The sequence below is a fragment of the Heptranchias perlo genome, chromosome 7 (genome assembly GCF_035084215.1).
Source record: "Heptranchias perlo isolate sHepPer1 chromosome 7, sHepPer1.hap1, whole genome shotgun sequence".
NCBI lineage: Eukaryota > Metazoa > Chordata > Chondrichthyes > Hexanchiformes > Hexanchidae > Heptranchias > Heptranchias perlo.
In genome coordinates this window covers 28,942,465-28,957,307 of record NC_090331.1, presented here as the reverse complement: position 1 = coordinate 28,957,307, position 14,843 = coordinate 28,942,465, and the positions used below count along the sequence as shown (strand labels likewise).

The 14,843-nt window shown below is 40.2% G+C and overlaps 1 protein-coding gene across 5 annotated transcripts in view; it reads left to right on the top strand.

Moving 5' to 3' along the window:
* The window catches only part of spopla (speckle type BTB/POZ protein like a), a 220,860-nt gene that overhangs the window by 155,439 nt on the left and 50,578 nt on the right, over window positions 1-14,843 (top strand). For all 5 annotated transcript variants that reach the window (XM_067987205.1, XM_067987201.1, XM_067987203.1 and 2 more), the window contains 2 exons: window positions 4,465-4,598; window positions 11,154-11,275. In XM_067987205.1, coding sequence (XP_067843306.1) covers window positions 4,515-4,598; window positions 11,154-11,275 — 206 coding nt within the window. In that variant the 5' untranslated portion in view covers window positions 4,465-4,514. The remainder of the gene's footprint in view (window positions 1-4,464; window positions 4,599-11,153; window positions 11,276-14,843) is intronic.

Here is a 14,843-nt window from a genome sequence, read left to right as displayed (position 1 = left end):
GGTAGGCGAAACAATAAATAGGAGGCCGTCGAGGAGGAGTTGGTTTGGGTACAGAGTAGACACATCCCTACGAGGGGGAAAGGAAGGGCATCCAAAGCTCGAGCTCCGTGGATGACTAAAGATATAGAGATTAAAATGGAACAGAAAAAGGAGGCTTATGATGAATGTAAGGTTCATAATACAGTGGAGAACCAGGCTGAATATAGAAAGTACAGAGGAGATCTGAAAAAGGGGCAAAGAGATTAGTGGCTAACATAAAAGGGAACCTAAAAATATTTTATAGATCTATAAATAGTAAAAGGGTAGTCAAAGGAAGCGTGGGACCAATTAGGGACAAAAAAAGATCATCTTGTGGCGGCAGAAGGCATGGCTGAGGTACTAAATGAACACTTCGCATCTGTCTTCACTAGAGAAGAGGATGCTGTCATTGTAGCAGTAAAAGAGGAGGTAGTAGTGATATTCGATAGGATAAAAATAGATAAAGGGGAGGTACTTAAAAGATTGGCAGTACTCAAAGTTTGCAGATGACACAAAACTTGGAAGGGTAGTAAACAGTGAGGAGGATAGTGATAGACTTCAAGAGGATATAGATGGGCTGGTGGCATGGGCGGACACGTGGCAGATGAAAGAGAGGCAATATAAACTAGAAGGCACAACTCTAAAAGGGGTACAGGAACAGAGAGATCTGGGGGTATATGTGTACAAATCGCTGAAGGTGGCAGGGCAGGTTGAGAAAGCGGTTAAAAAAGCATACGGTATCCTGGGCTTTATAAATAGTGGCTTAGAGTACAAAAGTATGGAAGTCATGATGAACCTTTATAAAACATTGGTTTGGCCACAACTGGAATATTTTGTCCAGTTCTGGGCACCGCACTTCAGGAAAGATGTGAAGGCCTTTGAGAGGGGTGCAAAAGAGATTTACTAGAATGATTCCAGGGATGAGGGATTTTAGTTACATGGATAGACTGGAGAAGCTGGGGTTGTTCTCCTTGGAACAGAGATAGTTGCAAGGAGATTTGATAGAAGTATTCAAAATCACGAAGGGTCTCGACATAGTAGAAAGAGAGAAACCGTTCCCATTGGTAGAATGGTCAAGAACCAGAGGACATAGATTTAAGGTGATTGGCAAAAGAACCAAAGGTGACATGAGGAGAAACTTTTTTACACGGTGAGTGGTTAGGACCTGGAATGCACTGCCCGATGGGATGGTGGAGGCAGTTTCAATTATGGCCTTCAAAAGGGAACTGGATAAGTTCTTGAAAGCAAAAAAATTGTATGGCTACAGGGATAGGGTAGGGGAGTGGGACTAAGTGGATTCCTCTTGCATAGAGCTGGCTCGGACTTGATGGGCCGAATGGCCCCCTTCCGTGCTGTAACCTTTCTATGATTCTATCTAGAAAAGTCACGCGGTCCAGATGGGATGCATCCTAGATTACTGAGGGAAGTATGGGTGGAAATTGTGGAGGCTCTGACCACAATCTTCCAATCCTCCTTAGATATGGGGACGGTGCCAGAGGACTGGAGGATTGCAAATGTCGCACCCCTGATCAAAAAAGGGGAGAGGGATAAACCCAGCAATTACAGGCCAGTCAGCCTAACGTCCGTGGTGGGGAAACTTTCAGAGACAGCAATCCGGGACAAAATAAATTGGCATGCGGAAAAGTATGGACGAATAAATGAAAGTCAGCATCGATTTGTTAAAGGAAAATTGTGTTTGACTAACTTGATTGAGTTCTTTGATGAAGTCACAGAGAGGGTTAATGAGGGTAGTGCGGTTGATGTGTGTACGGACTTTCAAAAGGCATTTGATAAAGCACCACATAATGCACTTGTTAGCAAGATTAAAGCCCATGGGATTAAAGGGATCGTGGCAATGTGGATACAAAATTGGCTTGGGGACAGAAAGCAGAGTGTCGTGGTGAACGGTTGTTTTTCAAACTGAAAGGAAGTGTACAGTGGTGTTCCCCAGGGGTCGGTATTAGGACCATTGCTCTTTTTGATATATATTAATGACCTGGACTTATTTATAGAGGGTGTAATTTCAAAGTTTACAGATCACATGAAACTCGTAAATGTAGTAAACAATATGAAGGATAGTAACAGACTTCAGGAGGACACAGACTGGTGAAATGGGCAGACACATGGCAGATGAAATTTAACACATGGAACTGTGAAGTGATGCATTTTGGTAGGAGGAATGAGGAGAGGCAATATAAACTAAATGGTACAATTTTAAAGGAGATGCAGGAACAGAGAGACCTGGGGGTGCACATACACAAATCTTTGAAGGTGCAGGACAAATTGAGAAGGCTGTTTTTAAAAAAAAAGTAAATGGGATCCTGGGCTTTTTTAATAGAGGCATAAAGTACAAAAGTAAGGAAGTTATGCTAAAGCTTTAGAAATCATTGGTTAGACCTCAGGTGGAATACTGTGTTCAATTTTGGGCACCACACTTTAGGAAGGATGTCAAGGCCTTAGAGAGAGTACAGAAGAGATTTACTAGAATGGTGCCTGGGATGAGGGACTTCAGTTATGTGGAGGGACTGGAGAAGCTGGGGTTATTCTCCTTCGAACAGAGAAGGTTAGGGGGAGATTTGATAGAGGTGTTCAAAATCATGAATGGTTTTGACAGAGTAAATAAGAAGAAACTGTTTCCAGTGGCAGAGGGATCAGTAACCAGAGGACACAGATTTAAGGCGATTGGCAAGAGAGCCAGAGGCAACATGAGAAAACATTTTTTTTTACACAGCATGTTGTAGTGATCTGGAAAGCAGTGCCTAAAAGGGTGGGGGTGGCAGATTCAATAGTAACTTTCAAAAGGGAATTGGATAAATAGTTGAAGGGAAAACATGTATGGGGCTATGGGGAAAGATCAGGGGAATGGGACTAATTTGATAGCTCTTTCAAAGAGCCGGCACAGGCGCAATGGGCCAAATGGCCTCCTCCTGTGCTGTACCTACTATGAAATGTATGCAAATCACTAAAAGCTAGTGCACAGGTACAAAAAGTAATCAAGAAGGCTAATGGAATGTTCAGCTCAAAAGTAAGGAAGTGATACTTTACTGATACAGAACCTTGGTCAGACTCCATTTGGAGTACTGTATTCAGTTTTGGGCACCAAACCTCAGGAAAGATATATTGTGCAGATTTGTCAGAACGATACCAGGGCTTAGTGTTAAATTATGACAACAAGTTGCATAAACCAGTCTTTTATTTCCTTTTAGATGGTTGAGGGGGTGATCCAATCAAGGTATTTAAAATTATTTAAGATAGGGTAGATACAGAGAAACTATTTCCTCTGGTGGGCAAATCCAGAACAAAGGGGCATAATCTTAAAGTTGGAGCTCGCCATTTAGGAGTGAAATCAGGAAGCGCTTTTTCACATCAAGAGTCGTGGAAATCTGGACCTTGCTCCCCCAAAATGCTGGGTTAATTGAAATTTTCAATTCTGAGAAGAATAGATTTTTGTTTGGTAAAGGTATCAAGGGATGTGGAACAAAGGCAGATAAATGGAATTGAGGTACAGATCAGTGATCTGATTGGCAATACAGGCTCAAACGGCTGAATGGCCAATGTTCCAATGCACTTGTTTAGGTTAAATTTTTGTGATACTTCTCGTGGACATAGCTTCTGGCTACACCTTATGTCACCTGGTCGGGTTAATTTATATTGCAGGAGTCCACCAACCCATGACGGGTTGGTGGACTCCTGCAATATAAATTATCGATCATGCATGGAAAACAAAAGTAGCATCGGCAAGGTGCACCTGATGGCTGTGAATTTATCACTGAGTAACTGAGCTATATATTCCCAGATTTGATCCGTACACTGTGCTAAGTTAACAGATCTCAGCTAGTGCAATGAGAGTACTGCAGCAGTTGGTCTTGGTGTCCCTGGGAGTGGAAAATTAGCCAAAATTTAATCTTCTGATTGTTGACTTGTGACCTTGTCTGCTGAGTGTGGATTATCGAAGTCAGGGAAGGACAGGTTCAGGCTTGGTTGTGGTGCTTCTGGGGTTAGACACATGAATAACTGGTTCCTTGCCTGAGAGAGTGGAAGGCATCTATCACCATGGAGCCATATTACAAAGAAGTCACGTTTGACCCATCGAGTCTGCTCCATGTAGAGTCCATGTATTATTGCTCTTCTACTGCACCAATGTATGAGTTACAGGTATTGTAAATGGAAGACTGAAATGAGCAGAGTGATTTATAACATATGTGTGAGAACTAAATGTGAGGGACCATGTTGGTCAGGTTCTGAACCAATATTGCTTCTGTACTTGAGTCAATTGCTGCAATTTTGATGAAAGTAGAATAACTCAGCAAAGCTCAGAAATTGAATTACATAGAACTTTTAACTTGAACATGATATAATGCGCACCCCCCCCCCCAACCCTCCTCCCTCCCCACCCCCACAAACTGTATATTCAGAAGTTGGTGATTTAATTGTGTTTCATTGCAGGAGAAACCCTGAAATTCCCCGTGGCATCTAGGTTCAAAACGGCGGACAAGATGGCGATGTCAAGGGTGCCAACTCCCCCTCCGCCTGGAGAAATGTCTAGTGGTCCTGTGGCAGAAAGTTGGTGTTACACCCAGGTACTGTACATCCTAATGCTTCTGGGCTTAATTGCTAAATGTGCATTTTCAGGGGAATTGCTGTGGCAGTGTTACCTAATTTCTCCGTAGAAGAGATGAACAGCAAATTTGAGTATTGTAACATCGTTTGCTTTTTGCTTTAAAAATTGAAATTGTTTTACTTTGCATCACAGGTGGGCATGAAGAGAGATAGCATAATATGAAAGCTTAAGACTTATAAAATTTGCTGCAGTGTCTAAGTCAAAGGTTCTCAAACAGGGGGGCACAAGCAGTTGGTCTAGAGTGTCTTAGGCATTTCATTAGTTGCGATCGCTCGTGTTTTATCATCGTAGAGGTCATCCAGAACCACGAGGGAAGCATGGCGATTGCCAAGCAGATGATTCTTATGGCGAAGGTACGGGGAGGGGCCAGTATGCATACTGCTGGGAGAACTGCTGAGCCGTTGCAGTCCTCCTTAGGGCAGTCCTGTTCAGACTGTCAGGGCAGCACTGCTTGATACCGACCCCAATCTGAAGTGCAATTTGAGCACACATTTGAGATTTCAAAATTAGTTCTTGAAGGCTGTTTAAATGTGGTTGCAATCTTATTGATTATACATTTAATTTGTTCACTTCATTTCTGATCAACGTTTCCCAAAAGTGTACACCAATATATTTTTTAAAATCCCAATGTTTTTCTCCGTTGCTGGGCTTTGGTTCTGTGGATTAAGGAAGGCCTGCAGTGTATTGTTTGGTGGCCATTCATTGTGTGTAAGCTGGTTTAGAGAGTCAAGACATGCTCACCTAATTTTGTTGCAGTAAAATCCTGAAGCTATGTTATTTTTTAAGCCTGTGTTTCTTTGTGGTTTGCTCACATGATGCATTATCTTTGGCAATAAAACAAACAAATTAGTTTGACTTTTTTTTACAATCAAATAGACAAAAACACCCCACTAAGTCTTGCATGCCCCTGTAACTTAGACTATGGATATTGGTAAGAGGGAAGGAAGTGTTACTCCTTCACTTCTATGTGTCAGTGTCCTTCCCTTCTGTATTTTTTTTCTTACCTTACTGACTGTGTATGTCTTTTGCCTTCACTGTACCTCTGTTGATCCCAACTCTGTCTGGGGGCTGAGACCTGAACTCTAACTGAGGGGTGAATCTTCTGGGCTCAGCAAAAGAAAGTTTGGGAGCCTCTAGTCTAAGTGTAGTGTGACCGTATAAACTGGTGGAACATTTCATTTTTTAGGCCAAGATTTAGAACTGGGTGGCTAACCTTTCAAAGCACAAGAGCTGGGTAAAGAAACTGTACTCTAACGAAAGTTTTAAATATAGTGCGTGACTTTGCATACTAATATTGACTGACACACACACACACACACACACACACACACACACACACACACACACATTCTCTCTCTAAACATGCGGGCTCTTGCTCCCCTTCCTTGCCATGCCCTCATTTCTCCCCTTTCTCCAACTCTGCGTGCTCGCCTCCCCTTCTCATCTAAATCATAATCTGATATGAACTGTTACGTTGCATTATGTCCCATCATGTGAACATATGACTCTTTGCCTCTAGTTTTTGCAACTCTCTCTCTTTAACAAGTCTGACTTCAGCATTAGCTTTTAAACTGACTGCCTCCTTCCCCTCCAGCGGAATCCACCAGCCTAACTTGGCAATGATCCTTGCTAAATTCAAATGAATAGAGTTGGCATAGCAGCAATGAGAGTGAACAATCACTGGAATGTTTAACTATCTTTAATTGGCTTGAGCACCCTGGTTCAAATGTCCCATTTTAAATCTAATTGACAGCTACCAGCCCTGCTGTCCTATGAATATAACTCCTTGAGAAATAGATTCAGCTCAATAATAGCATTTCAACATATAGTACACCAAGGTCCCCCTTGTGGCGGCATAATCTGAAAAAGACATGGCACTTTTGTACACTTGTTGTTTCGATAACTTTGTCTGTGCTCTCTTTCTCTTCTCCTTCACTCTGTTTCTTGTTCTGAATGTCTCTCACTTCCTCTGTATGCCTCACTTTTTTCTCTTCTGATTTTCTCTCCTAACCTGCCTGTTTCTCTTTCTATATGTCTGTCACTCTGTGAGCTTTTCTTCTTGCCTCCCATGGAGCCTTGTGCTAATTCAGAGATCTGACTTCCACAGTGTGAAGTGGGAGGAAGTCTTGGCCTGGAGCTGGGATGTAATGGACTTGGGGCTGGAAATTGAAGCAGCAAAGGAATTCGAGCACAGGGCATGAGCTTGAATGCATCAATGTCCCAGACTGGATGGCCTCCTGTTGGGCTGGACCCCAAGTCTTTCTGGTGGTTCTTCCAGGCGCTACTGCAAGAGAAACTGGAAGGCAGAACTAGGGATGAGAGGGAGCATTGGGGCTAGGCTGGAGGAAACAGGGGATTTGTGACAGGGAGGAAGGCATAAGACGTAGCACTATTCCTGTGGCTGGGAGGGAGCAGGAAGCTCCGTCTTGGGACTGGTGCTGGGGAGATGCGAGGAGGTGTGGGAGAGGCAGGAAACGTACATGTCTTAACCACAGATTGGGCAACTAAAGTGAATATCTCCACAAGTTAATGTTTTAATATCTCTCAAGAAGTAAACCTAAGTTGCATCCTGGTAACATTGATAAAGCCAACTAAACTTGCTACAGATCATTTTTTTAAATCATCAGGTCATGAATTCACTAAGTCATGAGAGCTTTTGATGTGCAGTGAATTTAGCATTTTGACCCCAGGAACCTGGTAACAAAGTTAGGAGTCATTGGTGGATATGTTGGAACTAGGCACCAGGACTGGGGTGGACATCAATATCAGGGTGCTATATTTTTTAAGCTGAATCAGTCTCCTGGGACCTCTAGGCAAGGGAAAGATCAGTTAGAACACTCAGAGCATGCCTGTGAGGGAGGGATGGAGGGGTGGGGAGTAGTCGCGATGGACGTGAAAGGAAGAAGCAGAGATCGTGCAGCACAGACAGACCTGAGAGTGGAGTCAAAGACTCGTCGGGGGCCAGGCATGGCAACATGAACATGCTGTGAAAGGAGATAAAGGTTCATGCAAGTAACCTCTGTGCCGTTGTTCCTCGGAGCATGTGATTCACAAATGTCGGAATTCAAAACTCTTAAAGGAACTCTATCACAAGGTTTCCTCAGTCTGAGCCTGGGTGGAGAGTGTATTGGCAGCTATATTTTAAATTTTATTTTGATGCAGTGTGATGGTGGGAAAATATATGCTCAGTGAATTACAAAATTGGAAACCATCAAATTAAGAGAAAAACAGAGGCTTAAACACTTTATTAATGAGGGAAAAGATGATTGACCAACTTTGCAGTGGTCAAAACATAGACATCAGACTCACCATACATGATGGGCACAAGAATTTTAATTATAAAGGTTTAAAAATCTGCAGTGTTGGGAGCTTAAATGATCATCTAATGTCTAGCCTACTGAAGCTATCCCCACAAGACTTGCATTTTCTCATTTGAGCTACGGGTAAAAATATTTATTAAAAACTGAGTGGCAGTGGATAGCTTGAGGCTAGTACTGGGCTGACAGAAAAATACACCAACATATTTATTTCCCATGACATTTTGATTCCTGCCATGTTAATGGAATACTGTTGAAAACTCCCCTGGGATCCAATTCCTTGAATCTGATCTTTTATGTGTAGTCGTTGCTTAATCACCTGCATCACGTATTGCTTCTATGAGTGGAAATGTGCAGTTTATTCACAAATTAGACGTATGTTGCCGTAAAATTATTTTCTTTTTAAAAACAAAACTAAGCTAGATAGGCAAGGAGGAAACAGAATTTAAAGATCACAAGCTGTTTTATTTTAAATCAGCCTCAATTCTTTTAACTTTTATTTGCAATCTAATGCGATTTTGAAGCAAGTGTAAATTTAGTAGTCTTTGTACTTAGGCATTGCCAGTTTGGAAAATGCCCATCTATTTACTTAATGAACTCTCATAACTTGCGTGCAACCATCATGTCTTGCCTTTCCAAGGTTCTGCACCTTGGAAGTGTGGTGTCAGAGGAGTCACACTTAAGGGCGTTGCACATCTGTAGGGCAAATTAGTGTTTGGCTGAATGAGCTCTTCTGTTGTGTTCAACATTTGATGGACTAAACAAGAGCAAATCAAAATCAGTTCAATTCAGTCAGTAGGTAACAATGAAGAAGCAGAAAACTGAAGAATCAAATTGCTCAATTTATTTTTAAATCCCAAGCTTGGACGTAGCAGAGGATAACTAATTAAATCACTCAAATATTTCTTTCCACACTGTTTTGGCCTCCATTTTCCTTCTTCACTCAGGCCAGTGTATATAGCTAGAAAGAAAATAATTATATCGTTCTAAGAAAAAAAACACTAAGCTTACCCATAAAATTGGCTATTCAACATTAAAAATGCCTGCAAGAAGTTTCCTTAATGTAGGTTCATCCTAACACAAGCCTGAGGCTTGAGCTGATGTCTCACCTGAGCCTGGTGCTGCTTATTTCCAGTTCCTGTGCTCTAATATATTTATACATCATGGAACTGACAGCTTTCATCATACTTCTGTGGACTGAAATACCCAGAGTGCACCCATTCCACGTAAGGACTCGGCAGAAAAAGAGTTCTAACTCCTATGGCAGGGACTAATGCATCATGCAAATTATAGTTGTTACCCTGTCTCTGTGGAACCACCATACCCAAACTGTACTGTGTTGGCCAGGCAGAAAAATTATAAATAACAATCATAAGACACAAGTTGCAAAAAATCATCAGAAATGGAAAGATTACATTTTTTCTAGTATCTTATGCAGTTTAAGGCATTAAATAAAAATGGGGTGTTTTTTTGTATTGTTGGAGTTCTGATGTTTGTCCTGAGACCATAAGGGAATTTTTGCGGTGCTTTGATGCTTGCTTCATATTATGTTCAGGTGCTGGCTATTGAGCTGTGAGAAAAACTTAATGTGGGACTGCGACACCAATGAGAACCTCAGCAAGAACTACAAATCCACTGTGCTTGCTATGTGTAAAATACTTTATTGGCCGTGAAGCACTTTGGGATGTCTTGTGGCCGTGGAAAGCGCTATATAAATGCAAGTTTTTTTTCTTCCATCTTCAGCAAATCTGAAAACCCATTATGGAAAGTTGTTTTATATTACAACAATGACTACACCTCAAAAGTACTTCATTGGCTGTGAAGCACTTTAGGATGTGTGGAAAGTAAAACAAAAAAATATCCAACAGGAAAGAGGTTTTGAGGTGAAAAGAATAAACAGCTTTACTTGCACATTTACACGATACGCACACGTATGCAGTTTCTTTGGCTGGGTCACTCGTTAGATATTAGCGTTGCTCTCCTCCTGGTGACATTGAGCTGACCAGAATCAAAATAGTACTTGCATGTTAAGCAAGTTTTGTAAAGTAATATTATAACTGTACCATTAAGGTGTGTACCTTGTCAGCCAACAATGTATTGCTTCAGTAAATGTTGCAGCAATGAGAGAACTGCTGTAGCATTTAGGCTACAATAAACTTCAGAACTGCACTCCAGATTCCAGGCTACTCGTGATCAATATCATGGGATATCTACTTCTATTCTGTAATTAACTTTTCACTATGCACAGCTTGCAGTGTTGTATTTTTAGTCTTGTGCATGTTGCACAAAAACAGGTCAATGTTTTGATTAACTTTTTTTTGCATGCCTCCAAGAGCCCAGTTTTGTTCAATTTTCAGTCGGTCTCTCGTTGGCTATAGCCAATTGCTTTATATTGTTTAAATACAAGGCATGAGAATCTTGTAACAAATACTTGTTTATGCTTTCTAAAGATAAACAGTTTATGGTAACTGTGATCTACAGTGAAACTTGTGGGCTAGTGACATTTTGTGTACAATCTTTTTTTAAATAAGAATAAAAGAAATAGGAGCAGGAGTAGGCCATTTAATGATAATCGGCACATACATCCTAAATCGATCATCTTTTAAAAGGCGGTCCAGCCCATCTCTAGAAAATTGTCATATTTTCTGATCAACCAGTGGTCCTTTATTTTAATATTTCTATAACCAATTTGTCTCCCTTTCATTTTTCTTAAACTTTGGCAAAGCTCAACTCACTCTCTTTGGTGACTATCGCGGTTAATCTGAAAAGTTTCGACCTCTATATTTCATTGTGGTCTTTTGAGCATGGGGTTAGTTTTCCTTCACATTGTGTGACTTGGTGTTGATTTGAAACAAACTTTCTCTCTCAATGTTTTACATGCATTCATTCCTAGTTTAGTTTTTCGCTGAGTTTCATGTTGGCTGGGAAGTTATAGATAGGGCTCTGCTTGACACCACAGGATGCAATAAAGAGCTCTTTGCATTTATTAGTTGCCATAGAGAATTTTTTTGTGGAAATTAAATAGACAGTAGGGAACAGTCATTGTGCTGTTATTCCACTTTTGTGTGAGATTGTCACTGTTCAGTTCCTGGGCAGTCTACTTTTAACCGTATCTATTTTAGATCTATATATTTGTGATTCAGTTCTTTTACAAAACGTTATTATTTCATTCAAATCCTTGTTTGGTTAATATTTAGGTAAAAGTGGTAAAGTTCTCCTACATGTGGACCATCAATAACTTTAGCTTTTGTCGAGAGGAAATGGGCGAAGTGTTAAAGAGTTCAACTTTCTCATCTGGGCCAAATGATAAAATGAAGTGGTAAGTTTTAGTTCTACATAATGGTCACAGCATAAAACTTCTGTTCTTCTGGCAGCCTTAATCCAAGAGGCTGTAGGGATGGAGTGTGGGAAATGATTCAATAGAGCTGACTGTGTTTACATCTGACTATATACACTTGTTTGTCTGTAATCATGTCAGAATCCCCATTAGTAATGGCTTTGAAAACCCAAATAATTTACAGTGGTTAAATACCCGTGGCAACAAAAAAGATATTTGATGCATTTGATTAATGCAAAATAGCAAATTATTTTATTTCTCAGCACTCTGTCCCTCCTGCTGATATGTACAATTACACATATTGTATATAATTGTATATAAGACTTCAAATTTAGCGCACTGTTTGGGGGCAGAAAATGTGGAGTCATTGTGATGGATGGTACTGTAGCTCACTCTGGGGAGCCCACTGACCTGCCCCTGGCCTTGTCCCACTTTTGTGTCTATTGGACTCAACAGCACTATGCTCCCAAGCTGCTATTCCCTACGCTCAGCCTCCGGGTCTTTCTCTATGTACAGGTTTGTCAATACATTGAATGGTCAGCATGCAACAAGATCAAATTTGTTACTTTTTGTGGAGCTGGGGTGAGTGATAATGCATTGTATATTTGGGTCGTAGATTTAGCATCAAGCCTTTTGCTTAGAAGCTGGTGTGGGGATGGTTACCTTGTACTTGAGTATATATGGTAACCAAATGTGTAGTATTCAGTTATTTCAGATGCTCTTATTGTAAACTGCAACCAAATCAAATCTAATGTTTTTTTTTCAGCTAATAGCCATGATATTCATATACTTGAAGGTAATTTCAGAAATGATTGTAAACACCAGCTGCACGTTCTCCTCCAAGTCACACACCATCCAGACTTGGAAATATATCGCCGTTCCTTCATTGTCGCTGGGTCAAAATCCTGGAACTCCCCACCTATCACCACACGGACTGCAGCGGTTCAAGAAGGCGGCTCACCACCACCTTCTTAAGGGCAATTAGGGATTGGCAATAAATGCTGGCCTTGCCAGTGACGCCCACATCCCATGAACGAATAAAAAAAAACTAAGGATGAGAATCAGTCTTTAGCTTTGAATGCAGTCAAGATGATCCAAAGCTAAATTCTTAGGGTATTCTCAGTTCGGCCAACTTTTAAAGGTGTAAAGCTGAAACCTACTGACATCGCAGGAAGGGATCGGTGTGACACTACTTTTTATACAAAATGAATGAGATGTTTTAATGAAACAAAAATGGAATCGAAACTTCTTGAGCTCAGGAAATACATGTTCTAACAGCTTTTAGAAAAATGTAATGATTTAAATATAATTAAAATTTTTAGCATAGATTTGTTCATCTTCATTTGCTCAAACTCCACATAGTCAGGAATTTGTCAGGATACAGCTAATGCCTTGGAAAACTGTCACTTTAAGAATTTTGCATCATGTCATGACCATCTGGATTGAGTGACTTCCTCCCACCCTGCTTTATACATAGCTTTGTTCTTGGTCCACTGCAGTTTTTTCTGTCTACCACATTGGAAAAAAATTGTTTTTTACTGCTTGTCAGTTAGTGGTTTGTTCAATCAAGTATATACGGTAGAGTCTGCAATCTTGCAGTAATCATTTGTGAGTTTAACTTTTGGGAAATTTTGTTTTTTTTACCAAGTTATTGATGAATTTTGACCTAACCATTATTTGTTGATGTATGAATGAGGGAAATAGCAGATGAAGGTTGTCCCTTCTACTTAGCAAAATTGCCCCAAGATTCCTGGAATAGATTTTCTTGAAACAGTCAGTTTGAGCAAATCTTAGATACCATTGGAACAATTAAATGAAAAAGTTAGTAGTTGCCAGGGCCACAGAAAAAGTTTCATAAGGTCAGTAAAGCACAAGATATAATCTTCATTGTTTTGTGTGCCTAAAAACGAAGGGACTTCTACGTGACCTTGAACCTCATTTCATCCTGGTAGAGCAGTTTAAGTTGGTCACCATTTCTAAAATTATTCAGGTAGTACAGCTGGGATACTGGCATGCTGCAGTCATCCTTAAAAATGTGAACTTTTCATACAGGAATTGGGGAATCTCACAGTAAACACCTAAGACTCACTGTGGGAGACTAACATTATCTATATTGCTGTTATTGCTTATCTGTCGTGGTGACTTTCCTGTCCTCACTAATCTGGTAGTTAATTGTAGCAATATTGATGATGTACTGTAGGTTTGAATATTTGTACTGCACCAGGAATTTGGATGCAGTCAAGATGGTCCAAAGCTAAATTCTTGGGGTATTCTCAGTTCAGCCAACTTTGATAGTTGTAGTTCCGAAAGCTCAAGTTGTGTGACGCTGCATTTTATACAAATGAATGTAACGTTTTAATGAAACAATTAAAAAAAAATAATAATCTAAGCTTCTTGGCCTTTACCCGCTAAGCTATTGCGGGCAATCAATGCTGCAAGGCTCCACCATTATCACCAGTGATAGTGACAGATACCTTTATTATGATAAATACAATTTTCATGCTGTTAGATGTGCACTAGCCTCCCAAAAGTACAGCCCATTATTTGATTGTCCTAAAACATGTCAACTTCATCAGTTAAATTTGTCAGACTGTAACTTAGTCATTGTAATCTGGGAAGTGTATGCTTTATGGATTTTATTTCAGTATTGTTGGGGAAAGGTACTCTAGCATCTAAAATAAGTACCGGAAGCATACAACCACTCGATCTTGCTGAGCAGATGAAATTTCATCACTAATTATTGTTTTAGATTGGAATTATTGCAGGGCAAGACACAGTGGTTGCTTTTATGTTCATTGTAATCAAGGCTGATGGGTAATACCATCCTCAAAGAAAGTGCTTGAAGTTCAAAGGAGAATGTATCAAGTTAATCGTGAATATTTAAGTGCTCATTGGTTTCTGTTTATCACTGATGTAATAAAAAAAAATCTAGAAACTGACAATATAATAAAAAATAGTCAGCATGGATTTCAAAAGGGAAGGTCATGCTTGACCAACCTTATTGAATTCTTTGAAGAAGTAACAAAGGGTAGACAAGGATAACGTAGTAGATGTAATATATTTGTTTTTTCAAAAGGCTTTAGATAAGGTACCACATAATAGACTCATGACTAAGGTCAGAGCATGTGGAGTCAGGGGACAGGTAGCAGAATGGATAGCAAGCTAGCTACAGAATAGAAAACAGAGAGTAGGGGTTAAAGGTAGTTACTCAGACTGGCAAAAGGTGACAAATGGTGTTCCACAGGGATCGGTGCTGTGGCCACTGTTCACCATTTACATAAACGATTTGGAGTCGGAAGTACAATTTCAAAATTTGTGGACAACACCAAATTGGGGGGAATAGTTACTACTTCGAAATGCTGTGACAAAATTCAGGAAGATATTAATAAACTTGCAGAATGGGTGTGTAATTGGCAAATGAATTTCAATATAGATAAATGTGAGGTGGTACATTTTGGTAGGAAGAATAAGGAGGCCACATACTCCTTGGCAATTAAGAGTCTAAATGGGGTAGAGGAGCAGAGAGATCTGGGGATACAGATACACAAAT